The sequence below is a fragment of the Crotalus tigris genome, unplaced genomic scaffold, assembly GCF_016545835.1.
Source record: "Crotalus tigris isolate CLP2741 ecotype Arizona unplaced genomic scaffold, ASM1654583v1 scf7180000023654.2194447, whole genome shotgun sequence".
In the NCBI taxonomy this organism is placed as follows: Eukaryota; Metazoa; Chordata; class Lepidosauria; order Squamata; family Viperidae; genus Crotalus; species Crotalus tigris.
This window is the reverse complement of record NW_024100101.1, coordinates 48,516-74,255: the sequence shown is the minus strand read 5'-3', so window position 1 is coordinate 74,255 and position 25,740 is coordinate 48,516. Positions and strand designations below refer to the sequence as shown.

The following is a 25,740-nucleotide window of genomic DNA, read 5'->3' as shown; positions in this document are numbered from 1 at the left end:
CAGAAAGTTTATAAAATGGGGCAAAACTTGCATAACAACTGCCTTGCTTAGCAACAGAGGTTTTGGGTTCAATTGTGGTTGTAAGTTGAGTACTACCTATGGTATATATTATAAAGCAAAGCAATTTTGTTTCTCTTCATGCATGCAAAATATAACAAGCAACTCTAGCTGAGGCAATTGAAATTAAAGCAGTGGATTAGATTATCCTGTTAGGATGGGAAAAGGAGATGGCAAGGCATTGTCAAATTAGTTCTATTTGTCTTATACGAAGCAAGAAAAAAGGTAATAGGTGATCCCTAAAAAACGAAAAAGCTTTGAATCCAATCCTTTTTCAGTTTTTTAGGGATCACTAATTACCTTTTTTCTTGCTTCATATAAGACCAATAGAACTCCTAATTTGACAACGCCTTGCCATCTCCTTTTCCCATCCTAACAGGATAATCTAATCTACTGCTTTAATTTCAATTGCCTCAGCTAGAGCTGCTTATTATATTTTGCATGCGTGAAGAGAAACAAATTGCTTTGCTTTATCATCAGGAGAGACAGATAGCATTAAAGGATAGAAAGCTGGATATTTTTAATTAAAATTAATCAACATGCTCTTAAGTAGGTACCTTAAAGCCAAAGTAGTTATTATACTTTCAAAATTCAGTGAAATGCAATGTCTTGTTTTTGCTTCTCTTAATAGGTCAGAAAGTTTCTAATCTCCATATGCTGACCTTAAACCAATTCAAGGAGAACATGATGGTGGAGACTGATAAAGGTACTGAGGTTACTGCTGATCTGGTGATTCTGTGCACTGGAATAAAAATAAACTCTTCAGCATATGGCAGTGCATTCAGTAAGTTAATTTCCCCCCTACCCTTATTCTGTCCACAAATACTTAATTATTGCAGGTTCCACATTCTATTTCAAACCCTAGTTGTTATTCTTTGTCATTCTTTCAGTAATTTTTTTAAATGATTGACTATCTTTAATTTTAATACTGTAATCTTTTTAAATGAATATTTGGAAGATTATTCACAGGTCCCTCTTTAGTCAGCCTGCTGACTTGGGCCAGTCATTCTCTCTCAGCCCAATCCACATTACAGGGTTGTTGTTGTAGAGAAAAGAGGAGGAAGGTGTGTTGGATATGTTTGCTGCCTTGAGTTATTTGTAAAAATAGTAAAAGGTGGGATACAAATAAATAAAAGCATTTACTTGAGCCGATCAATGCGTGCACAACAGAAGAATAAGTGCACGCATTGAAGAACATAAGAACTCAGTCAAAAAAGAGGAACTAACATCTTCCCTGGTCCAACACCTTAAAGCCACAGGACATGAAATTGATTTTAAAAATACCAGAACCATTGCCAAAAGTGAACATTTTAATAACAGAATAATCAGAGAAGCCATTGAGATAGAAAAACGCCCACACAGCATGAACAAGCGAGAGGATACCTCCCGCCTACCAGCCATTTGGAAACCCGCCCTTATTGACAAACGACTCCCTAACACAAAAAATGATACCGGACCCACACTCACAAAAACCACACAGGATGTCACACCACACATCCACGCAAAAAGCAAACCCAAAGCCACCTCGATGATGAGGCATGACCACAAACCAGAAGCCAGACCACAGCTGCATCATTAGCCACTTTAAACCCCTCCAATCCATACATGAAGCAAACTGACACCTTCCATGAAGATGAGGCACGACCACGAATGCGAAGCCAAAAAATAGCAAGGCAGCCCAAAATCTTAAACCCCCCTGCAACTCAGACTAACCTGAGCACAACCAAACAGAACACTCCCCCAGCCAATCAGAGCACAGCCAACCCCCCAGCCAATCAGAGCACAGCCAAGCCCCTAACCAATCAGAACACACCTCCACCCAATCAGAACACAGCCAAGCTCCCACCCAATCAGTTCATACCCCCACTGGCAATTAAAAGGAAGAAACAGCTAAGACCACACATTGCTGCTCGAAGCACGAAGCTGAAAACACCAGCCTGAAGATGATGCATGGGACTTCGTCGAAATGTCGCCAAGACACTTCCAATATATATATTAATTAAAATAATGATCACCAAGAGAAATTTAAGAAATAAAAATTTAATCAACCAAGCTTTCGTCAAATACACTTGTGGTCAGGCTGCGTTTTAAGTGCACTTCTTAAGTTACTGTATATTCCTTTCTTTTGTTTGAGTCCCTTATACGTTGTTTTATCTGCTGGTTCGGAGATAGGTGGGTTTAGGTTGGAGGTACTCTCCCCTCTCCTGTATCCAGTTTCTCTATCGTCCTGCGTATGGCTTTCTCTGATGGGTGGGGGGGGGTGTTTGATTTACTTTTCGTGCTCCTGTGGGTTTTGGGTCTGTTTTGCTTTTGTTTATTTATCTCTTTGAGCCATGGTGTAGATTCCTCCTCCCATTTCATGTTATTCTTCCTCTTATCTTCTCTCTTAAGTGTCGTCCTTAATGGTCTGTTGTTCTGTCCGACGTCGCTTCACTCGCGCATGCCCAGAGTGTCATCTGTTACGATCTCATTGACAGCACCCAGCTGCTCAGTCTGCGGCCAGTGAGTGTTGTTTTTATTTGTTCCAGATTTTTCACCTTCGTCTCTTATGGGGCTCTCCTGTCTTGGCTGCAATTGCTGTTCAACCTATTGTCCTCGTGTTGAATGCATGGGGGGAGGAGTAGTTTCTTTTTATTCGATTTTGATCGGGTTGTCATCTCGTGTTCCACAGAGCAACTGGAAGGAGGCTCCTCATCGTAACCACTTTCAGATTTTACTACGTTTTGTTCGTTCTGCAATTTCATGAGTCTTATACCATTGCTTTGCATACTATCTTTCTGTTCTAAAGGGAGTCCACCTACAGGGTGTTGTAGGGAGTCATGCAAAGACTGTTCGTTATGATTGATGTGTTGATGGCTAAATGGTAGTTGTGTGTTTGTTGGTGGGGAGCTGTCACTTAGAGTTCCGTTCATATGATCAAGTGGAGAGGAGTGGGGGGTCAGGGGGTTGTCCTTATCACGGTTATATGGTTTACAACTGAGTCTCCTTTGGAAGTTGGACTGGCAGCTAGCGTTTAAAGTTCTTAGAGCCTGGTGTGCTGAGCATAGGTCCACATGTCGGTTGATCGAATCTGTTCCTGAGAACCATGCTTCTTTCAGTAAATGGCCTCCCTTTGTAGCATCATTAGCTAAGATTTGGGTGTTCTCAAAATCACAGGAGCACGAAAAGTAAATCAAACACCCCCCCACCCATCAGAGAAAGCCATACGCAGGACAATAGAGAAACTGGATACAGGAGAGGGGAGAGTACCTCCAACCTAAACCCACCTATCTCTGAACCAGCAGATAAAACAACGTATAAGGGACTCAAACAAAAGAAAGGAATATACAGTAACTTAAGAAGTGCACTTAAAATGCAGCCTGACCAACTGGATCCAACAAAGCACTCTGTAAACCAGAGATAGGCATTTAACAACTATATGTAAGATTTCTTTCAGCATCTGCCTTTTACCCCTGATGATGTCAAGTGTATTTGACGAAAGCTTGGTTGATTAAACTTTTATTTCTTAAATTTCTCTTGGTGATCATTATTTTAGTATGTATGTATGTATGTATGTATATATGTATGTAAAATGTTAGGGTATAGAAAAAGCATAGTGATCTTTGTTTAAATAGATTTGCTGTAATTGTATAAAGATCCAGCCCATTTTTCAAAATTGAGACTTCCATTGAATAAAGTAGGCAAACATAAAACCTCTACCTATTTTATGTGTATCTCACATTTCATCTTGTTTGGAATACAAATAGTTTTTTTCATACTAAAAAATCAAAAGAATGATGACACATACAATATCAATACATATAGCCTTTTGCTAACATTTGACATTCATAGATGATTTTCTTGTGTCCATGCTTAGGAGACCAGCTGGCAAATAATGGTGCTTTGAAAGTGAATGAATATCTTCAAGTTGTGGGCTATGATAATATCTATGCTATTGGTGACTGCTCAGATGTGAAAGAACCAAAGATGGCATATCATGCTCAACTCCATGCAAACGTTGTAGTGACCAATATTATCAACAGCCTGACTCAAAAGCCTCTGAAAACCTATAAACCAGGTGAGACTATGAATTACATCTTTTGTGCCTTTCCGAAGTGCACGTGCAACACAAGCATTTCCTTGCATCTAATTCTAACGGTGTTTTGAAGCTAGCATTGCAGAGAGATAATTAGATCTGGTATACTCTTGTGCTGCTGTTTGATACAATATTTTTTTAATCAGTTTCTTAATCAGGATGGATTTTTGTATAGGAAAATAGAATAATGAATCAATACATAAATCAGTTGTTGGCATAGCTAGTTATACTGCTCGTACTCTGTAAGAGCCGTGGTGGCTCAATGGTTAGAATGCAGCACTGCACGCTACTTACTGCTCACTCCAGGAGTTCGATCCTGACCTGTCAAGGTGAACTCAATCTTCCAGCCTTCTGAGATTCGTAAAATGAGGGCCCGGATTGTTGGGGGCAAATATCTGACTCTGTAAACCACTTAGAGGGCTGTAAATCACTGTGGAAGTGCTATATAAGTCTAAGTGCTGTTGCTATTGCTACAGTGTTTTACTCAGTATCTATAGAACAGCATTGCTATTTACTAAAATACTCAATTATAGATAGTATCTAGTAGACTTTTTTTTAAAAAAAGCAACACCACCCCCGAAAAAACCTCTTAAGATTCTAAAGCAGTGGTTCTCAACCTGTGGGTCGGGACCCCATTTGGGGTCGAACGACCATTTCATGGGGGTCACCAAACAAGGCTGTCCGCCATTTTTTCCCCCTTTTCTTTGGACACGCCCCTGGCACCCGGTGATATAAGTGGTTGGGGGTCACCACAACATGGGGAACTGTATTATGGGGTCACGGCATTAGAAAGGTTGAGAACCACTGTTCTAAAGAGAAAATTAAAATAATAAAAATACTACAGTTTATATAAGTACTGTTGATACTTCAGCCTGATGTCTTGGCAATCTCCTGAAAAGTATTAAGCAAGTCTAATTTTTTTTTTAAAGAAATCCATACAAGAATGATAGAAATTGAGTTACCATAGCCAAACGTACTCTGGCAAGTTCAAATGCCAAGTCAGATAACAATTTTGTTTCTTTTTTAGGATCACTTACCTTCCTGATTTCTCTGGGAAATAATGATGGAGTAGGACAAATCAGTGAATACTATGTAGGACATCTCTTAGTGACTGTCCTCAAAAGTAAAGATCTTTTCATCTCAAAAAGTTGGAAGAAGATGCATCAGCAGATGCCATGCTAGAAATGGAACTGCCATAAACAAAAACAGAACTGATGGTACCTGTAATGAATTAGTAATGCTTAGTTTGCTAGCATTAAATCATAATTGTCTTTAAGAAACTAAGCAAAAAACCTAGATAGTAGATCTTGGCAGAAACTGTATTTCACATTAGACTTTGGAGTTGGTTTGTAGTTGATCAGCTAACATGGATATTGTAAAATTGATCTGAATTAAAGTTTGAATGGAAGAATTGATTATCATGCAATTGTAGAACTCAAAACAAGGCTTAGGCTCAATTTTTTTCAATTCCAGATATATCTACACAGTGCACACATGTTGGGTGTGCTATAGTCTGCATAAGCACTCTTAAATGTTCTTTAGCACTTTAATTCAAATGCTTATGGGAATGGAGTAATGGGGGGGGGGAAATACCAGTACCCTGGTAAGGTTTTGAAAAAAGAAGAACTGTAACTAGCATTGAATATACTATTAAGGGGGCTCTCTGTGCTGAAGCAGTAGTTTGTAAAATAGTATTTAATTGTCCTTCCTTCCCTTCCCTTCCTTCCTTCCCTCCCTCCCTCTCCATCATTTATTCATGCCAGATTCTCTAATATTTGCTTGTATTAGTAAAGTTGAAGAAACCAAAGCCAGCCTTGCAGAGCTCTCCCTCTTCCTTTGGCAAATACTAATTGCAATGTTGAATTTGAGAATATTAACAGAATTGTCTTCTTTTCTTTCAAGAAACTTCTTACTTCTAAAGCCACTTTAACTTTTTATGGAAATGAACAAGAATAATACGCTCAAGGTTAAAGTTTTAAAAAAGCATGATGCTATTTTTTTATCAAAACAAATAAGATGAAATATTTTTTAGCAATTACAGGTCATTCTGGGATAAAACAGTAAAGCACCAAGTGAATCAAAATTATCTTCTCCATCATGGAACATAGACACAACATAAAGATTTCTAACTACCAGTGGGAAAATAAAGGGACGCAAACAATCCACATTTTTCAATTGATGGATGCATTGAATTGTTTGCTACTCTATAATGAGATTATTTTTTTTTTAAAAAGGTCTAAACTAAAATAACTTGAGACATTAAAATGTAGAGAATTGGGAAAATAATTTCTTGGGGAAGATACAAAATGTAGAGGGCCTAAAGCATGTTATATCTGCAGCTCAAACTCTCTGAAACAATTCCCCCCTTTCTCCCTCAATAACAAAAGCCCTCCACCCATCACAAAACTTTAAAGCTACTCACGTATTCCGTCCTCACAATATTTTAAAAATAAAACCCACTTCTAATTCCCATTCCTACTCATATTCATGTTGAAAAATAAATTTTCATTTGGCTTCTGTTACTACTTTGCATCTAGCTTTGCCATCTCTTGCACATAGATGCCAATGCTCTCACTATCAAAAAGCAGGAAGTAAATGTTCTTCAAGGAAGAAGGACTGGAGTCATCAAAATGGGAAGAAATGGCTTTCAGAGTCACCTGGGCTGCAGTCTGTTTTGGAAAACAATTTCTAAACAAAGAAGGAAAGTTTGTAATTAATGCTCAGTAGCAAAATGTTAGTCTTAAACATTATAACAATATATAATTGTTATATATTGTAAGTAACTAATAAGCTGAATCTTATTTGGAGTACTCACCCTGGGTTTCCACAAATGTTTACTGGGCTCAATGCCAAGTAATGTACAGATTCATCCCTCTAGGTAGATAATTTAAGACCAAGTTTCAGGCCATCCAAATGTAACAGCACTCAAAAGAAAGATGTTAGTGTGAAATGACTGGTAAAAAGCAGAGGATATGTTGGGAAAAAATGCTGGCAAATAATCCAGTCAAATACAAGGTGGGAAAACGAAAAGCTGAGTTTAGAACAAGTAGATCAAAGTAATTACTGGTATGTGATAAAGGTAAAGGTTTCCCCTTTCCAGTCATATCTGACTCTAAAGGGTGATGCTCATCTCCGTTTCTTAGCCGAGGGAGCCAATGTTGTCCAAAGGGAGTTATTTGGTCATGTGGCCAGCATGACTATATGCTGAGGTGCACGGAACGCAGTTACCTTCCCACCAAAGTGGTACCTATTTATCTACTTGTATTTGCATGCTTTCGAACTGCTAGGTGGATAGGAGATGGGGCAAGTAACAGGAGTTTGCCCCATTGCGAGGCACTCGAGTCTTGAACACGGGCTGACAGTTTTCCAGCTGACAAGCTCAGCGTCTTTTAACTGCTGAACCACCATTTCGGAAATGCAGATGCAATCAAAATAAGGTGATCAAAGGAATTTCCATAAAATACTTCTATATCAGCCTATCGGGCCCCAAATATCAGATGGAACATGAAACAAAATTTAGCAGTTGTTATGGCAACTGAAAAAAAATCACCTAAATATCTATATATCATGCAGTATAGGAATTTTTCAGTGTATGAAAGAGATACTGGCAAACCTACCAGCTATTTCCTTAAATATGTCACAAAATGTTAAGTAGCGTTTTAATGAGTGCCAACAAACGTATACCGATAGAGAACATCTACAGTTTGCATCATAGTTCTTCCCTGAAAAACCTCTGAAGGTTGTTTTTTAAATACCACATACAAGACCATACTAGACTGAGATATATATTTTCAACTAGATGTTATAAGACCAGATGTTACCAGCTTTTTTGTTAAATGTATCACAAAAGGAATGTACTAATTCTATTAAGACATTTAAATAGTAATTACCTGCCACTGGGAAAAGGTGGAAAAGCCACAGACTTCAGCTTCTTATCTTCAGCAGCAGTTAAACAGTTCTTTATTGTCTCCTCCAATTGTTCTTCACATTTGTCTGAACCCCATTGTGGGATGTGACAGTGAATGACAAATTTTGCTGCTAGACCAGTGGCCTGGCTGAGAGCAGCTGAAGGGGGAAAATGGGTCTATTACCTCAGGCAGAGCTATACAGTTTATATACTACTATATCTGTCTTTCCCATAACCCTTAATTGGGCATCACAGTGCAACAGTTTTCAAACCAAGGTACCTCAAATAGGCTAACTTACAGAATGCATCCAAAATCTGGGACACATCACTCCCTAACCTTAACCCACGGAAAATTGACAAATTTTATAAAACCTTTTATGACATTAAAATGATCACAAAATTATTTATGACATAATAGAAAATGTCATAAAACATTTCCTGTGCTGAGGTTTGTGCTCTCCTGTTCAACATGGGCTATTCCACCTCTGAATATATCCAACTTTTCCAGGAAAGGTAGCACATTAGAAATACTGTCACTGTCAAAGGCATTGAGAAATCTGGTAAGGAAATATGGCTGAAAAGATGAAGCAAGAAGGCTCACCTTTTAAATATCACTATTACTTTTCTAGCAAAGCTTAAAAGATAGAGATGGACCCTTTGCCATTCAATTCCCCATCCTGCACTGACTTTTTCTCATCAGGAACATTTTTATTTATTTAAAACATTTGGATGGCCCCACATCTTAAAACCAAACTCTGAGTGGCTCACAACCAAAGAATAAAACTATATATAAGTTGCCAAGGTTGAGGACCCCTGATATAAGCAATAAAATAATAAAACAATAACCCCCCAATTAAACAGAAAAACCTAGTAATATACTATAAGCAACTTTTCCCCACAACATTTTCTTCTGGCTCCAACCTTATGCCATCCCAATCCTTTTTTTTGGGGGGGGGGGGGGAAACTGGCTCTTACTTCCCAGAAAGTTAAAAGGGTAGGAACTTGCTGGAACTCCATAGGATAAGGGCTGAAATGGAAAAGGCACACTCTCCAGGTCCCTCAAGAAGGCAACATTTAAAGGCAGAGACCTGGAATGGGCCTGCCTTATTCAATCTGCTGAGATGGGCTGACATTCATGGAGATGTAGTCCAGCAAATAATCTGGTCCTGGCCATGTAGGGTTTTAAAGATGATAAACAGCATCTTGAATTGCAGCTGGGAGTCAGTGCAGCTTGTGCAGTGGGTGTAATGTGATTTAAGAGCCAATACAGCTTGTGGTAAGTTAATGTACAGGTGGTTGTGCACACTGCTGCATGAAAGATCAACAAGGCAAAGGTTGCTGATTCGGCTTCATTTCTACTTTTGGTGCTCACTTTGGAACTGGGACAACTATTGTCCCGAAAGTAGAAATGAGAATTCTGCAGTTTCAGAATTAGGAGTAAAGGTTGTCACTTCTTGTACTTCCAGGATAGAGGCCCCCATATATAAATCAGGGTGCAGATTTTTTTAAGCCTTGTCTTCATGCTTTTCAAAGTGGGAAAGGAGGAACTATAACATAAATATAAATTGGCTTAATTGATTTTATCCTAGCCATCAAGCAAAATTACTCCATCATTGTTTATATAAGGGCTCTGACCTTTCAATTCTGCCAGGTGAAGTAGCCTATATGCTAATGTAGGGCTCCCCAACCATTCTGGCTTGGTGACCGGGGGGGGGGGGAGGAGGAGGAGAGGAGGGAATAGTTCCTTGCAAATGGCATGCTTGCGTGCGAGAGCTCGCACAGGTCCATTTGTGTGAACTTTGCACGTGAGCAAAAGTGGCTGCCACTTGTGTGAGGGGACCTTCGCACATGTGCACGCTAACTGAGCAGCCCGGTTCTGAACAGGCTGCAGTCCAGTAGTGGTCTGCGGTCCAGGTATGGGGACCCCTATGCTAATGGATGGACCGTCATTTGTTTTTATATATGTATATATGGGAGAGAATTAAACTTTCCTTTTCCTTGCTTAAATGATCAATGACCTTACTGCCACTACCTGAGGACCAAATTGAAACTGAAGATGTTCAAATATCAAGTTTAATTTTTTTCTGCATGCAATCCTTTTTCACTCTATTCTTATAGATCGTCCAATAAGGATGCTTCTCTCAAATGCTTAAGCATCATTTATATTAATTTGATTGTCCTAATAAAGGCATTACCCACTTACTTTGTACTGATTTTATCCCACAGGCTGGTATTTTTTTAAAATGTGACTAAGATAGATTTTACATAATTAGCAAAGATCTTACCTTCCGTGACTTCCAAAGGACCCTGTGATTTACGAAGTTCTTTTACCATTTCTAAGAACTCTTTACCACCAGCTTTTTCCAATGCTTTGCCTGACCAAAAAAACAAAGGAAGTTATGTTTCTATTGCAGTTCTGAGCAGGTCTTTATGTATACATGCAGAGATACAGATTCCAATTCAATGGTCAATCATTACTTCGGAATTAATTTTCTCATTACAGTTTTCTTTCATCACTGACAATAAAATATTTATCCACTGTGACTTATGAATATGTATAAATGATGATTACTGGTGCTATTGTGTATGGAAAACCAGCACTGAGCAGCATGATCTACTTTAGAACAATGTTGTAAAAAGCCTTAAATGCAGTATAGTTAACTTGTTTTATTTCCCCAAACTGGTTATGTTTTTTAAATACTGAAGAAAATTAAAAACAAGAAAAATACTGTTAACAATAAAGATGAACAAAGGTATATTAAAAACTTCTATACATGCTAATTTCCAAGTCCAGTGGGACTTGGAAGCATATACATAACATATTTTTTAGTTATCTGCAGTACATATAGTACTGTCAAGAACAATTACATTTCCTACTTTTTAACTCTGATCAAAAACTTTAAAAATGAATGGATTAGTTAGTTCCTACAGGAAAAAAAATACAGTTCAGAGGTTTCAAGTGTTTCTATTTGCTTCAAAATAATTTTAGACTTACCTACTTCCTCTTTGAGGTCTATTTCACCAGTAGTTGGATGCACAATACCTTCTACTTTCATTGAACCAATATGGCTGATGTCACTTTGTGTCAGAGATAACTGCAAAATGCCAATGCAACAAGAGCAAAACCAAACAAAAACAAAAGTTTGAGGATAATCTTTGTATTAAGATTATGAAACTAGACTCCAAGAAACTTGTTATAAAAATCTTATTAAAAATCTTGTTCCCAGTTGTATGTTCCCAACATGTCATCTAGAAATAAGAATGTAACTATCCTTCTTTTATGAACGTTTTCACTTTTTTCACTTTTTCATAATTTTATTAGTTATCAAATACTGTATATCCATCCCCAAACCTGGGGTTGGCGATATCTTTAATTAGTTCTGAACTGTATGAAATGTCTTCCTTCCTCCAAGTAAAATTATTTAATTTATACAATTAATTTAATTTCATCTTGTGATTCCTAGGCTCTCCTATGTGCTGGTTGCCTTGTGAAAATTAGCTGTGAACACAGTAACAAGTTTTATAAATAAAAGCCAATGGTATTTTATCTCCATAATTTAAAAAAATTCTAATCATTCCACCTACACTGAGTTGCCTGCCAACTTTTAAAGCCAATTAAGTAAGTCATCTAACCACAGTTCTGTTATACATATGCACAGCAATAGCTGGGCCTCTTGAGTCTATGCTTCCACTGGATATATAGTGACGATAATACAACTAACTATCCAAATGCAAGTCAAAACAGTATTCTGTGTACATGTTTAGTACTTTATCTCTCAAATGATTATTCTTAATGACCTAATTGGTATGTACACTCTCAGCATCTGCATAGGATAAGGAATCATGTACGTAGTTAAGAAGCACGCAACCTTTCCTTCCTTTTTGTCTATTGGTAGCTCAGGACAGGAGATTTTTGCATTTACTGTATGCATATATATATTTATGTCTAAAATTATATTCAACTTATTGTATTACAAAGTCATTACCTATTTCTTTTAATTTACATACATAAAATCAATTTGGAATTTCATCTGAAATTGTGTTTTTCAATGATGAAGTTGCAACACTATATACTGTATTCAGAAATATCAAAGTTATGTTGATGTAATTCCTGAATCTTGAAACCCATATGTATTTTATGAAACATTTTTCCAGAGAGGTACCTTTTTATATACAATAGCTACATAGATACTCTGAAATATTTTCTGTATCTAAGGGTTGCAAGCCAAGAAGGCAACATCTGCAACTCCTCCAGGATAATGGTGACAAGGGGAATGTTACTGAAAATCACTGTAACAAATCTTACATTACTCATTCTACCAACTGAAGCAACTAACTAGAGTGCTGATGAATTCAGATGCATTGAACAATTTGAACACTGCATTTCTATATAAAAGATGAAACAGAACAAGAAAATACAGTACCTTTGTACTGCAATTAGAATTCTATTCTATTCTACAGTTCTAATGCCTAAGGGATCTGGAACATGTTTCATTTTATGCAAGCCAAATTGTATTAATTAAAACACATCGCTTCTAAGTGATTACCTGCAAATGATTTCTTGAAATTATTCTTAAAAGGAGTAGGGCAGTGGTGGCGAACCTATGGCATGGGTGCCAGAGGCGGCACTCAAAGCCCTCTCTGTGGGCACATGCGCCATCACCCTAGGCATTCAGTTAGGTTTTATAAAACCTTTTCGCTTTAGGCCTCCACCGCCACGTGCCAAAAAAAAAAAAAAAAAAAAAGTTCAATCAGTCAATTTCAACTTTTTGCGGGGAAAAAAAGAGCTTGCAAAGTTGGAATTGATTGATTGAACTTTTTAATCCCACCCAGTCTGCCATTACCACAGCAGCCACGCCCAGTCAATGGGCCACGCCCAGCCAATGGGCCACACCACCCGGCACTCAATGATGCATAAGTGGGTTTTGGATTGCAGTTTGGGCACTCAGTCTCTAAAAGGTTCGCCATCACTGGAGTAGGGTAATATAACAAAGATTCCTGAATGATTTTTTTGCAAGGAGAGACAAATAAAGATGTTTTCACTAGCAAATATTTTTGAAGTACAGAACTTTCTACTCTTAATTTTGTACCTTCTGTCCAGGAACAAGGCTCTTAGAGGAGAGTATAGTGAATCCATCTCCAGGCCCATCATCGGCTGTTGAATTTGATGCTCCTTCTTTTTCATTTTCTTTCTGTTTGTTCTATTAAAATAATATACATACTCAAAAACAGAAAAGCTAAGAGGAATATTTGGAATCCAACATCTACTTCAAATAGTTCTTTAAAATTTGCATATAAATAATACTATTTGATAATGTAATTATATAGTAGATTATTTTTTCTAGTCGGAATAGTATAAAACCACACATCACTAGAAGCCACAATCATTACATATGATTTACTTTGGCTATGTCATGCTTGCATGGAGAAGTCAATGATGCTAGGAATGGTTAGTGGAATATGAAGAAGAGGCAACCAAAGAACATGGTGGCTTAGTAACACCAAAACTGATACAAAGATGAAATCCAACAACTGAAAGAAGCTGTGCTTGACAGAGTGGCATGGAGCATACTTTGCCTATAAAGTTGCCAAGAATCAGACACAACTGAATGATTAAGACAACAATTTTTTTCTAGTGGAAAAAAATGTTTTCTAAATACAATAAAGGAGGAAAAATTCAGGCCAATTTACATCTTTATTTTTAAGGTGGGAAAATTCTAATAAATGAATGTCAGTTTTCTATATTTATATTTGGATATGATTTTGTATAATATAGTCTTTTCACACAAGTGTGCTTACTGCCAAAGGCAAAATAAAAAAAAATCATTGCTAATACTTTCTCTAATGTGGTAATTTTTTATTTTGTACATAAGGAACCTTTTCACATAATAGATCGATGTGATTAATGTGACACAAACATTTTACTTTGCAAGGAACTTAACATCCCATGAATAAAATTATGTTATGGCTTTTAAGTGGCCATAGCAAAGATAGTGGAGAATATATGAAGCTCAAGACTGAACTGTTGGGTTTTTGTTTGGGTTTTTTTTTTTTTTTTAAGATATGTCTTCACCAGGTTCAGTTACAACATCAGTGCTGAGGAGAGGGGGAGGGAGAGTGGACTTTGCTGTCTGTTTATATTTAATAATAATAACATGTCCTACCAGCATTGATCATGTTACTGTTTCTTCTTTGTTGTTCATTTGCTGCTGGTTCTGATTTATCTGGATATTGGTTAATGGATATGCTATGAGGAAGGATGTATTTAAAGTTAATAGAACAGAGCTGGAAGGGACCTTGGAGGTCTTCTAGTCCAGCCCCCAGCTCAAGCAGGAGAACCTATACCATTTCAGACAAGTGACTGTCTAGTCTCTTCTTAAAAATCTCCAGTGATGGAGGGCCCACAATTTTTGGAGGCAAGGTGTTCCACTGGTTAATTGTCCTCACTGTCAGGAAGTTTCTCCTTAATTCCAGGTTGCTTCTCTCCTTGATCAGTTTCCAACCATGGTTTCGTGTCCTGCCCTCTGATGCTTTGGTGAATAACGTGACCCCCTCTTCTTTGTGGCAGCCCCTCAAATTTTGGAACACTGCTATCATGTCTCCCCTATTTCTTCTTTTCTTTAGACTAATCAAACCCAAGTCCTGCAGCCGTATGTTTTAGTCTCCAGGCCTTTGACCATCTTAGTTGTCTGTCTATCCTCAATTATTTCCTTGACCTCTAGTTACAGGTAGTCCTTGACTTACAACCATTTATCTAATGACCATTTGAAGTTATAACAGCACTGAAAAAAGTGACCTGTGACCATTTTTAAAATTTTGATCATGTGACCATAAGGATGCTGCAATGGTCGTAAATGTGAAAAATGGTCACAAGTCACTTTTTTTCAGTTCTGTTGTAATTTTGGTTACTAAATGAACTGTTGTAAGTTGAGGACTATCTGTATTAAAAACTTTCAACAGCCTGGTCTAAAACAAGCATAACAATATCAAATTATTCCAGTGTCCCCACAAACACATTAGCTCCAGGCCTGAGGCTGTGTTAACATTTCTCATATTTTAATTTAGACTATATAAAAATTAAAAATATTAAGGTATAGCTTTAATGGAAGAGCTTAATTCAACCAACAATCCCAGGAAGCTTGAAACAAAGCACTGTACTAAAAGGCCTGAATGTTACTTTATTCTTTACAGTATTGGAGTCACTGAGCAGAATATATGTATTATTTTCAGATTAAAAACCCTTGTATATCTTGTAACTTAAAATTACAAGATATATAAGTAAGCTTTTAAAACAATATTCAGTACATAAAATAATTAAAATAAATATAACAAAACAGCAAAAGTAAGTTAAACTTCAGTACTAAGCACAGTACACTAAAATTAAAGGGGACCCAAATAAATGTTTTTAAATTCCTTCCGAAGGCCAGCTGGGGTCCTTGAAGTTCCCGAGAGGGAATTCGAAGTATGAAAGGCTATCACAAAGAAAACCTTGTCCTTGGTACTCACCAATCTTATAATTACTATTCATAGGTCAGATAACAGAGACTTAAATGCTTATCTTTAAGGTTAGGAAGGCTTGTACAAGTACAAGAACTCCTCTAAATAATTTACATCAATGCATGGCCTGACAAGGTAACTTCAGCACTTTAAATTCGGCCTGAATACAAATATGTAACTATAGCATACCTATCATAGATTATAGTATAAGTTTAATGTAATCGCAATACCTATAAACATTTTGGCTACTATACGCTACACCAATTATAGTTTTAAGACTGGTCTGAAGAGCAAACCCACAGATTAGAGTGATTACAGTTGAAAAGCTAATCAAAGATGGTAAAAAGCAGTTGTTTATAAACCTTCAAAATGGGTACAGAGTCAAACATGCATCAGCTTTCAAGAACATTTCTTGTTAATACATCTCAATGGTTCACCTTTCCTGCCATTTGGAATTTAATATTCAGTAACTACCTTATTTCATGGCCTATCTATCTATTTCTATCTATTTAGAAACAGGTTTGTTAAAAAAATAGCAGCCCTGTTCTGTCTCAATAAGGCAAAAAAGTAAAACAATCTCGCTGCTAGCAGGGTCAGGGAATATAAGGCAGCCAACAACTTACAGATAATTGAAAGCAGAATCCAAAGCCAGGCCATAAACTGAATCCAGGTGACAGTCAAGGCATCAAAGTGACTCAGGATCCAAAGGCATGTTCCAGAGTCAGTCCAAGCATCAAGGGACAAAGTTTCAGTGAATCAACAGAAATCCAGTTCACAAAGGAAGGCCACAGCCTAGTAGACAGACATCGTTTCCAAGGCTGGCTGCCAAGTACTAAGGCCAGCGCTCCTAGAGCCCATACATTCTCCAGCTAGCCACCATTAAGATCTTTAGAAGAAACTCCTCTTTGTGAGTAAGCTTCTGGCCCAAGGAACCCTTTAATCCTGAGGAGTGCTGCTCTTTAAGCATACACTTAACCTTTACTTATGAAAATCTCAATTGCCTGCATACAATGGGCTGATTCATTCAATTCTGGTGAGGAACTCTCCGCTTCAAATTAATCTAAGTCTACATTTAATAGTCTAGAACTATACCTAATATATGATTCCTGGACTTCAATTCAGAATTTTATGATGTTCAGATATATTTTCTGATGAAGTTTTTTTTTCAAAAGAAATATGACAAATTGATACAAAGTTGCATGGTTCATTAGAACAGTTTTACTGGATTTAACAATTTTCATAATTGAAGCGGTTCATAGAGGATTTTTCTATTCATATATCAAAATAATTAATTCCAAGTATATATTAAAAAGCTCAATATATTAAGTCTGGGATCCTAAGCTTACTCCTTGGAAATGAGCATTGTAGAAGGCTTTGTACTGCATCCAAAGAATCTTTCATTGATGAAAGAGAGATTTGTCTGCATGCAGGCAACTTCCATATCAGACTTATTTGTGTTTTGTGTTTGTTAAGGATGATATTAAAACTTGAGCAGTCTAAAGCATCCATAGGCTCAGTTTTATATAGGGGTTCCTTGCACAGACAAAAAATAGTATTATATCCTACAAACCCCACCCTCTTGACTTTGTAGAGAAAATATTTTTCATTCCTTCATTAGCTGAAGGTTTTTTTTGTTTTGTTTTTTTTCAAAATTCCAACCGTTTCTGGGAGCTGAACAGTTGTAAAAGCTAAAGTTGTTCCTCTGATTTAACTTGCAATGGCTCTTGGGTCAGTTAATAACAAACAATAGTATTCAGGAAGATTCTATTGAGGAATAAAGGAAGATTCTATTGAGGAATAAAGCTTTTATAACAACTGAAATAAATCTGGTTAAAATAAAATAACCTTTCTGGAGTGAGCAAGATTAAGCTCTAAGAGGTCACCTATTTCCAAATTATCAAAACTGATTGTTTTGAGTTCTGCTTACCTTTTTAGGTGTCCGAGCTTTGCCAGTCTTTGCTTTTTTCCCACTTTTCTTGGCCCCCAAAGGTTTTCTTCCTCTCTTCTCTGGAGTAGGTGAAAGGATAGTATCAGATTTGCTTTTGGTGCCTCGTTTTTTGGCAAGAAGCTCTGGATGAATTCTGGGTAGAACACCTCCACTTGCTATAGTCACTCCTTTTAATAACTGTTGAAAGAAGCAATGTAGAAAGATTGAAAACTTCTGAATACAATTTCTTAAATTTAACTAATTTAAAGAAATTTGTTTATGGCATTTATAAACAACTATACAAAACCTCCACTCACTATAGTGACTCCTTTTAATAACTGTTGAAAGAAACAATGCAGAAAGATTGAAAACATCTGAATACAATTTCTTAAATTTAACTAATTTAAAGAAATTTGTTTATGGCATTTATAAACAACTATACAAAACTGAATAACTAATATACAAATTTGAGTAATTACATGTACCCTAAGTTTTCTTCAGGAAAAGTAAGACTGCATTAGTAAGATAAAAACACAATGACTTGTTTTTGTTTATACGGTCACTTTTACAGAATAAAGAATAGTTCCTTTCAAAGAATATCATGGATAAAGGAATTACATCCACAGTAAGATTTCCCCTTTATAACAGGAAAGTACAAGTTAAGTAGGGCTACCATACATGAGATGCAAAAATCCAGACAACTAGACTACAGCAGAGATGTAGAAAAACCCAAGTAGATGGAATATTCCAGTAATTGTAGCCCCGAGAAAAAATATTAATATTACAGTATTATGTTTTGGGACTATTGTACTTGCCTATGTCATTAGATATAGGCAGAAGAGGAGGAGGAGGAAGAAGAAGAAGAAGAAGAAGAAGAAGAAGAAGAAGAAGAAGAAGAAGAAGAAGAAGAAGAAGAAGAAGAAGAAGAAGAAGAAGAAGAAGAAGAAGAAGAAGAAGAAGAAGAAGAAACAACGACACAGTGAAGTAGAGAGTGATGGAAAGGATGGAAAACCCAGATACAAAGTAGGAGTTATAAGAAACATACCCAAGATCCATAAAGGACTCAAATGCTTATACCTAATATTCAAAGTTTAGGGAACAAACAGGGTGAACTTGAGGTACTAGTACATGAAGATAAATATGATATAGTTGTCATTACTTAAATAGTGGGATGAAACTCATGATTGGAATGTACTGATGGAAGGATACAAACTATTCAAAAGAAACAGACCTAACAAAAGAGGAGGTGGAGTTGCATTATATATAAAAGATCACTACATCTCTACAGAAATCCACAATACCAAGGATAAAAACCTCCTAGAATCCACATGGATCAATATAAAAGGAAAAAAGAATGACATTGCTATAAGCGTATCCTACAGGCTACCCCAACATAGCAGAAGAAATAGATGAACTTTTTGCTAAACAATTAACATATGTATGTAGGAAATATACCACAGTAATAATGGGAGACTTTAACTACCCTAATATCAACTGGGAGAAAAACTCTGCAGCGAGTGGGAGATCGAACAGATTCCAAACCAACCTAGCTGACAATTTTGTCATCCAAAAGGTAGAGGAGGGAACTATACTGGACCTATTCTTACTAATAGAGAAGAAATGATAGAGGGAATTGAAATTGCTGGAACTTTAGGGGATAGTGACCATGTCATATGGGAATTCAATATAATGCAAACACAAGCAATAGAACATGATCCAACCAGTGTCTTAAATTTCAAAAGAGCTGATTTTAACAAACTCAGAGACAGCCTAAAAAAACCTTAATGGATGAAAATCCTAAAGGGGAAAACAACTCAAGAAGCATGGGAAACTCTGAAAAATATTATCATAAAAGCCCAGTCCAGCACAATACCACTGAAAAAGAAATCCAAGAAGAAACCAATATGGTTGCAAAAAGTTATCTCTGATAAACTGAAAGGAAAAAAAAAGGACAACTGCAAAAAATGGAAAGAGGGACATATAATTAAGGCAGAATATCAACAGATAGCCCAAATTTGCAAAAATGAAGTCAGGAAAGCAAAGCACCATAGAACAAAGAACAGGGAGGCACAGCAATAACACTACGGCCATTAGGAATTTTATTACCAGATTTTAAAAATATAAATAATACTAGAGTACTTCTCACTGTATAGAAACAAGATAAACAGGCATTTCCTTCATAGCACTTCTCTCTTTAACAGTGCTGATTCCACTTGGTAACAAACTGAAACCAGGGCATCTGCAGGGATTTTCCCAGTGAGAGAAAAAGTATATGAGTATATAATTGACTGAAGATCATTGGTTTATAATTTCTGGTACATCTGGTAAATAAGGGGAAACAGGAATAGGACAAATAGCTATGGAGGAGGTAAATCTGAGGAACTTCATGGGTAGATTTTAAGCGTGGACAGTATCTTTTTATTCAAAACTAAAATCTTTTCTTCCTTCCGTGCACATTTTACTTGTTCCATACATTTATAAAAACCATCAATTCAGTTTCATAGTCCTCGATACCAGGGGTCCCCAACCCCCGCTCCGTGGACCAGTACCAGTCCGTGGCATGCCAGCAATTGGTCCACACAAACAAGCAAAGCCCCATTTGTGGGATGCAGGCAGCACACAAAATCATGCACCCTCTGGTCCGCGGAAAAACCTCTCTCCGCGGAACTGGTCCCTGGTGCCCAAAAGATTCGGGACCTCTGCTCTATACAATATTCCAAAAGCAAAACAAAATCCAAATTACATGCCACCATCAGAATACATTGCAGAATTGTGATGTCACACTGGCTTAATTCTTGAGGATTACTTTATAGAGATGGTTTATAGCACGGGTGTCAAACACGTCACATGATGCAATGTATCGTGACTTTTTTTTGCACTGCCAGAGCTGGGTGGGTGTGGCCTCCGTATGATGCAACCGGCCCACTTTATAGGATGATTTATAGAGTAAGCAACTAACTGTAAATTTGCCCCATGTCTATTGCAAAGCAGCCTGATAAAAGTTACAAATGTTTTGAATACTTTCAGAAATAGAAAATAATACAATAGAAGCTGGTTGAGTCATAAAGCACCTTGCTTGATGAATCCAGGAGAAAAGAAATGATGGTTTAAATGTATAAAAATTCTATATTTTAGGGATTGAGGGAGTTCAACCTTTCACATACTGGCACTGAATTAAACTTAATGGGACTAAATTAACTATTCTTAACCATCAGCCACAATGGCTCACAAAGCTTAGGAGATAACACAATAAGATATCCTTTACAAATAATCTGAAAGGCCTACCTGATTTAACTCTTCGTCATTAGCAACTGCCAGAAGGATGTGCCTTGGTGCAATTCTTCCCTTTTTGTTGTCTCTTGCAGCATTTCCAGCTAATTCCAATATTTCTGCTACAAGTAGAATGCAGCATCAGTTACAAGTATATTGCAGTATTATTGCACTAAAATGTATATATGTACAATATGTTATGTATGTATATAATTGATCTATAATATTAATATCAATATTTCTTGATTGACAAAGGTACATTAAAAATCCCAAAATTTAATCAGAAGCATCACAGAACTATTATCTAATACACTCTTTTTGCAAAAGTTTGGCATATCTTTTTAGAAAATTTGATTTAGGGTTTTGGGGAAAATTATAATAAAATTTCTCAAAAGTATCAAATCCAAGATGCCACCTTTGTACAAAAATACAAACATCCAAATGTTGATCTTTTTACCATTAACAACTTTGAATGAAATTTGCTATTTTAAAATTAACAGTTCTATTAAAATTAGAACTTCTCAACATTTTCATTAAATTGTTGAAGGCCAGTAGAAAGACATAAATCTTTATCTACTGAAGCAGTTGGTTTTACTACTATGCCTTTGGAATGGATAAAATAGTTGCTCTGCTCTGAAAGCTTGCTTGATCACATCAAATTCTTCCCAAGAACTTAGGATGTCATAATGTATTGGAATATTATATGTGCAGATCCAAGCAACATGGCCTTTTGTAACTGACAGATGGAAATATGCAGATTTTCTAAGTGCCGTCCAGGAATTTTTGGTATGGCACAGTAAACCGAGAACCACTGGAGCCAATTTATGTCTTAATCTTTCAACTTCAGTTTTCAGTTCTTGATAATTTGTGATCTTCTCCAATTCTGTCTTCTATTCTACTGTCCCCTGATATTGCCATATTAATTATTTACGGTTAAATTTGGTATTATCAGTTTGTATTTAGAAACCATTATCATTTAAATTTATTGCCACTCCCATCTCCAGTGGATTTTGGGTAGTACACAAAACTAAAGGAGATATAAAACAACTAAAAATATGCTTGTGTGTAAAAGGCAAAACAGAGTTGCTCTGTTCAGTTTGTCAACTTACTTATATGAAATTTGCTGTTGTTGCCTAAATGCAATTTCTTTTGTGTACAGTATAGCCCAATTCAGATATTACTGAAACCAGAATGGTTACTTTGTGAGCTCCAGTTAAATCTTATCCTCTTCTATCATCCAAGTGATAGTCTCAGTTTTTATTATTGCATAATAACTATAACGCATATGGTTTTCTCTTCTGGCCTTAACATGCACCATTTTAATGTATTTCTTCTCATAGGCCAAAAAATATTGCCTTTGAGTGAAAAAAATGGATGTTATGTCTAAAAATATGTAACTAATATCTGTCCTTTCTATTTTGCAGTGCACAAAACATGTTACAAACGGATAAAACATACCGTATATTCCGGCGTATAAGACGACTTTTGAGAGCGATGAAACAGCCTCCGAACTCGGGGGTCGTCTTATACGCCGAGTCATAACGTTTATTTATTTATTTATTTATTATTTCCGGCGTATAAGATGACGTTCTAGGCATGCAACTCGGTGTCGATCATCTTATACGCCGGAAATGACGTTATTTCCGGCGTATAAGATGATCGACACCGAGTCGCATGCCTAGAAAGTCATCTTATACGCCGGAAATGACGTCATTTCCGGCGTATAAGATGATCGACGCCGAGTCGCATGCCTAGAAAGTCGTCTTATATGCGACTCGGCGTCGATCGTCTTGCGACCCGGCGTCGAACTCGGGGGTCGTCTTATACGCCGGGTCGCCTAATACGCCGGCATATATGGTACTTATATGTATTCATACTATTCACATTGTTTTGTTAAAGGCCAGAATTCAATAACATTTACACTGCAAATAATTTAATGACTCTTCCTCTGTTGTACAGCCTAATTTCCCAAGATGCCACACAAGGATCTCGTTTAGCATACTCATCATTGTAATGGAAATATGTACTTACCTGCCAGATATTCTATGACAGCTGCCATGTATACAGGAGCACCCACTCCTATCCGATACTTGTATGTTCCTTTCTTCAAGTACCGCATCATTCTTCCCACTGGAAAAATAACACCTGCTCTGCTGGAGCGTGATATTTTGCTCATTTTTTTCTTTCCACCTCTGGCTGACATGTTGCTGGTTGTTTTTCAGGCTTCTGGTAGATAATTGATTTTTGTTTGCTCTAATAAAAAACTTACAATTGAAAGATGAAAACAGGAATTTATTAGTATGTAATGACAGCCATTCTGCACACAAAATAATTTAATGATCAAAATTATAAGTTTCATGCAAAAGGCAGGTAACAGATTTTGAGGTAATATATAGTATATGATGTGGTATTGATTGTTCCAATCGCATTATAGTATGAAGAATCTCACAGTGCAAGAGTATTTCAGCAGGCATATGCATATATGTTTAAAATAGGAAAATACCAGAATACTGAAAGCAGGAACAGATAAAGTATGAACTATAGTTGAATTTCTAAGTGTAACAGGCTTTGAAACAAGCAACCTAATTCATGTTATTTACATGTTAAGTCCTGTGGAAAATATTACTCTCTACAAACATTTAGTGAATCTTGCAGGCAGACTGCAGTTGGCCCTATCAGCCCCAACAATTTGCAAAAGGCCATGCATTTAGTGGAAGATGTGCTCATCCAGCCAAGCAAGGAATTCATTTTATTGTTGATAAACATGTTGGTTTTCTGTATACCTGGAACTGTTTTCTAAATAGACAGGAGTCTCATGGTGGCCACACCAAAAGCAGTTATATGATTAGTTTCCTTAGATATCGAATTATAACATCTATCACATTGCAGTCCTATGTCTCCATATTATGATTTTATTATTTTAATTTAAAATTTTGTATTGTCCACATATCCTTATATATATATGTGTGTACATACACATACACACACACATTTTTTATTTAAACTAAATTTATTTATCAATGATTGCATGACCTCTGTAGATGCCATACGCTAAAATAAATAAAATAGCCAGGAGGAAGCACTGCAGCTGAGGCTTTTGTCTTCCACTGTGGGAGATTTTAGCCAGGCATTAAAAGGTATTACAGAAATTTGTGTGTGTGTATGTATGTGTGTGTGTTTGTGTGTGTGTATTGCATTTCTTGATTTTAAGTATTTAGATTTTGCCTGACCATAAGGCAGGCCTCCAAGGTTATAATCTGAAAAAACGCCCCATTTTTTTTCTTTAGATGGAGGGGGGAAGGACTAATAGAGGTGGGAGGCACAGAGGTCCTAAGTCACACTTCCCCCTCACGAGACCTCGCATTGTCCTGACTCCGAAGGCGACGCCAGAGAAGCTGCCCTATAAAGGAAGCGCGGACCACGCCTCCCTCCCGTGGCTGGCGGTGGCTTGCGGTGAGCGAAGGAAGAGGCGCGCGCGCTCCCCGGGAGGACGGTTGAAAAACGCGCGCTGACAGCTTTGGGACGGGGGGGGGAGGGGTGGTTCGGCCGCCAGGGAAACCCGGCGCCGGAGCGCGAGATAGCGGTGCGCGCACGCGCGCGAAGGACGGTGGGAAATAAAGATCGTTTCTTTCCCGCGCGATTGTCGTTTCCCCCCCCCTTCTCTTCCTTTCAGCCGCTCGGTCAGGCGGAGGGGAAGGAAAGGAAAGCAGACGAGGCGGGCTTCCCTTCGGGTCCCCCTTATTACTTGAAGTGCGGGCAGAGCGAGCGCTTCAGGGTGGCTCCTGCGCCGTTAACCGGCTCTTCCCCGAAAGAGTATCCCGGAAAGGGAAGCGTCGGGGAAGTGACCTCTTCTCACCCCGCTCTCCCTGCGGAGGCAGGCACGGTGTGGGGAGAGGGTGCGAGAAGAGGTCGGCGCGGCGAATGATCGGGGGGAAGGGCCGCCGGGTCGCCTTTCTCCCCACCCCCGCTCTTCTCGCGCCCGACACGGCATCCCACTCCCCGCTCGGCGACCTCCCCCCGCCCGTTCAATGACCCGGCTGCCCGCCCGCCTCTTCCCTTTCACTCCCCTCCCCAGCCGGACTGCCATGCTACGGAGGGTGGGCGGGGGAGGCTCGGTCCCCTTACCCGGTCCCCCTCCGCCGTTTTGGAGCCGGGGGGTGAGTGACGACGAAAGGCCTCCGCCGCCGTTGCGCATCAGCCGCGCCCGCTACTGGCGGGGTTTTCTTCGGTCCCCGCCGCCCCCCCCGCCCCGCCCCGCAGATCACCTGCCCGGCGGCCACCGCCGCCTCCTCCGCCTGCCGCTTCGGTTCTGCGGCGCCGCCTCGCGCTGCCTGCTCCCCGTTCGCCGCCTGTATTGTATGGTTTCAATGGCGGCAGCTCTGGAGGCCGGTGGTAGGAAGCGGTGGCGAGCGGGGCGGGGGGGATCTTTCTCCACATACCACCTCTAGGAGGAGTCACGGCAGCGCGGTCTTCGGAGCGCCCCCGCCGCCAGCCCTGGTATAACTCTCCCGTGGCTGTGTGGGCAGAGCCGCGAAGGGGGCCAGGTGGCCGAAACCGCCAGCCCAGGGACGATGCGGAGACGCGGGCTTCATTTTGCCCTTCGCTGCAATGGCTGCCTGGCAGAGACCCAGCCATCCGCCGCGATGCGATCCGATGCGATGCTCCGGCGAGGTTGGTTTTCCTTTCTCGGCCGCGACTCCCAGAAAGCTATTTACGACCTAGGAAGAAAGCCTGGCCCGAATAAATGGGGTTGGTTATTTCCGGAATGTCGGGCTGCAAACATCTCCCAACTTTACTTTTAGAGCTATTGCGGCGCATCCCTCGTTGGATTAGAGACGCGCTTAAAGCAGTTGATGCATTGTTCTCGGAGCCCTCCTTTCATGGATGCCCTATGAATTGAGAAGAGTCCTCTTCCAGCCGCAGAACTCATTCAGAAAAAAACAACTTTACTCATTCTGACTTACTGCAAGTGTGAAAAATATTGTTTTTGTTCTTTCATCCTCATTT

At 38.5% G+C, this 25,740-nt stretch overlaps 2 protein-coding genes across 11 annotated transcripts in view; one reads left to right on the top strand and one right to left on the bottom strand.

Annotated features, from left to right (window-relative positions):
- Positions 1-5,573, top strand: part of AIFM2 (apoptosis inducing factor mitochondria associated 2) — a 32,992-nt gene extending 27,419 nt beyond the window's left edge. For 4 of the 7 annotated variants that reach the window (XM_039320497.1, XM_039320495.1, XM_039320493.1 and 1 more), the window contains exons 7-9: positions 689-841; positions 3,914-4,114; positions 5,160-5,314. In XM_039320497.1, coding sequence (XP_039176431.1) covers positions 689-841; positions 3,914-4,114; positions 5,160-5,314 — 509 coding nt within the window. Of the gene's footprint in view, positions 1-688; positions 842-3,913; positions 4,115-5,159 lie in introns of all 7 variants that reach the window. The other 3 variants (XM_039320501.1, XM_039320498.1, XM_039320499.1) reach the window with 2 other exon arrangements.
- A 526-nt stretch (positions 5,574-6,099) lies between these two features.
- Positions 6,100-25,317, bottom strand: LOC120297643 (core histone macro-H2A.2). Of its 4 annotated transcripts, none has more exons than XM_039320502.1 (9): positions 24,999-25,163; positions 22,765-22,997; positions 20,749-20,855; positions 17,464-17,661; positions 13,130-13,240; positions 11,035-11,134; positions 10,325-10,414; positions 8,023-8,197; positions 6,100-6,820 (listed from the first exon to the last, which is right to left on the bottom strand). In XM_039320502.1, exons 2-9 carry the CDS (start codon positions 22,934-22,936, stop codon positions 6,655-6,657), a joined length of 1,119 nt encoding a protein of 372 aa, XP_039176436.1. In that variant the 5' UTR covers positions 22,937-22,997; positions 24,999-25,163; the 3' UTR covers positions 6,100-6,654. The 4 variants fall into 4 exon arrangements, with proteins under 4 accessions (XP_039176436.1, XP_039176439.1, XP_039176437.1 ...); XM_039320505.1 differs by lacking the exon at positions 24,999-25,163 and adding an exon at positions 25,173-25,317 and having other exon boundaries at positions 6,655-6,820; XM_039320503.1 differs by lacking the exon at positions 24,999-25,163 and adding an exon at positions 24,859-24,992 and having other exon boundaries at positions 6,655-6,820.
- Between the last annotated feature and the right edge of the window lie 423 nt (positions 25,318-25,740).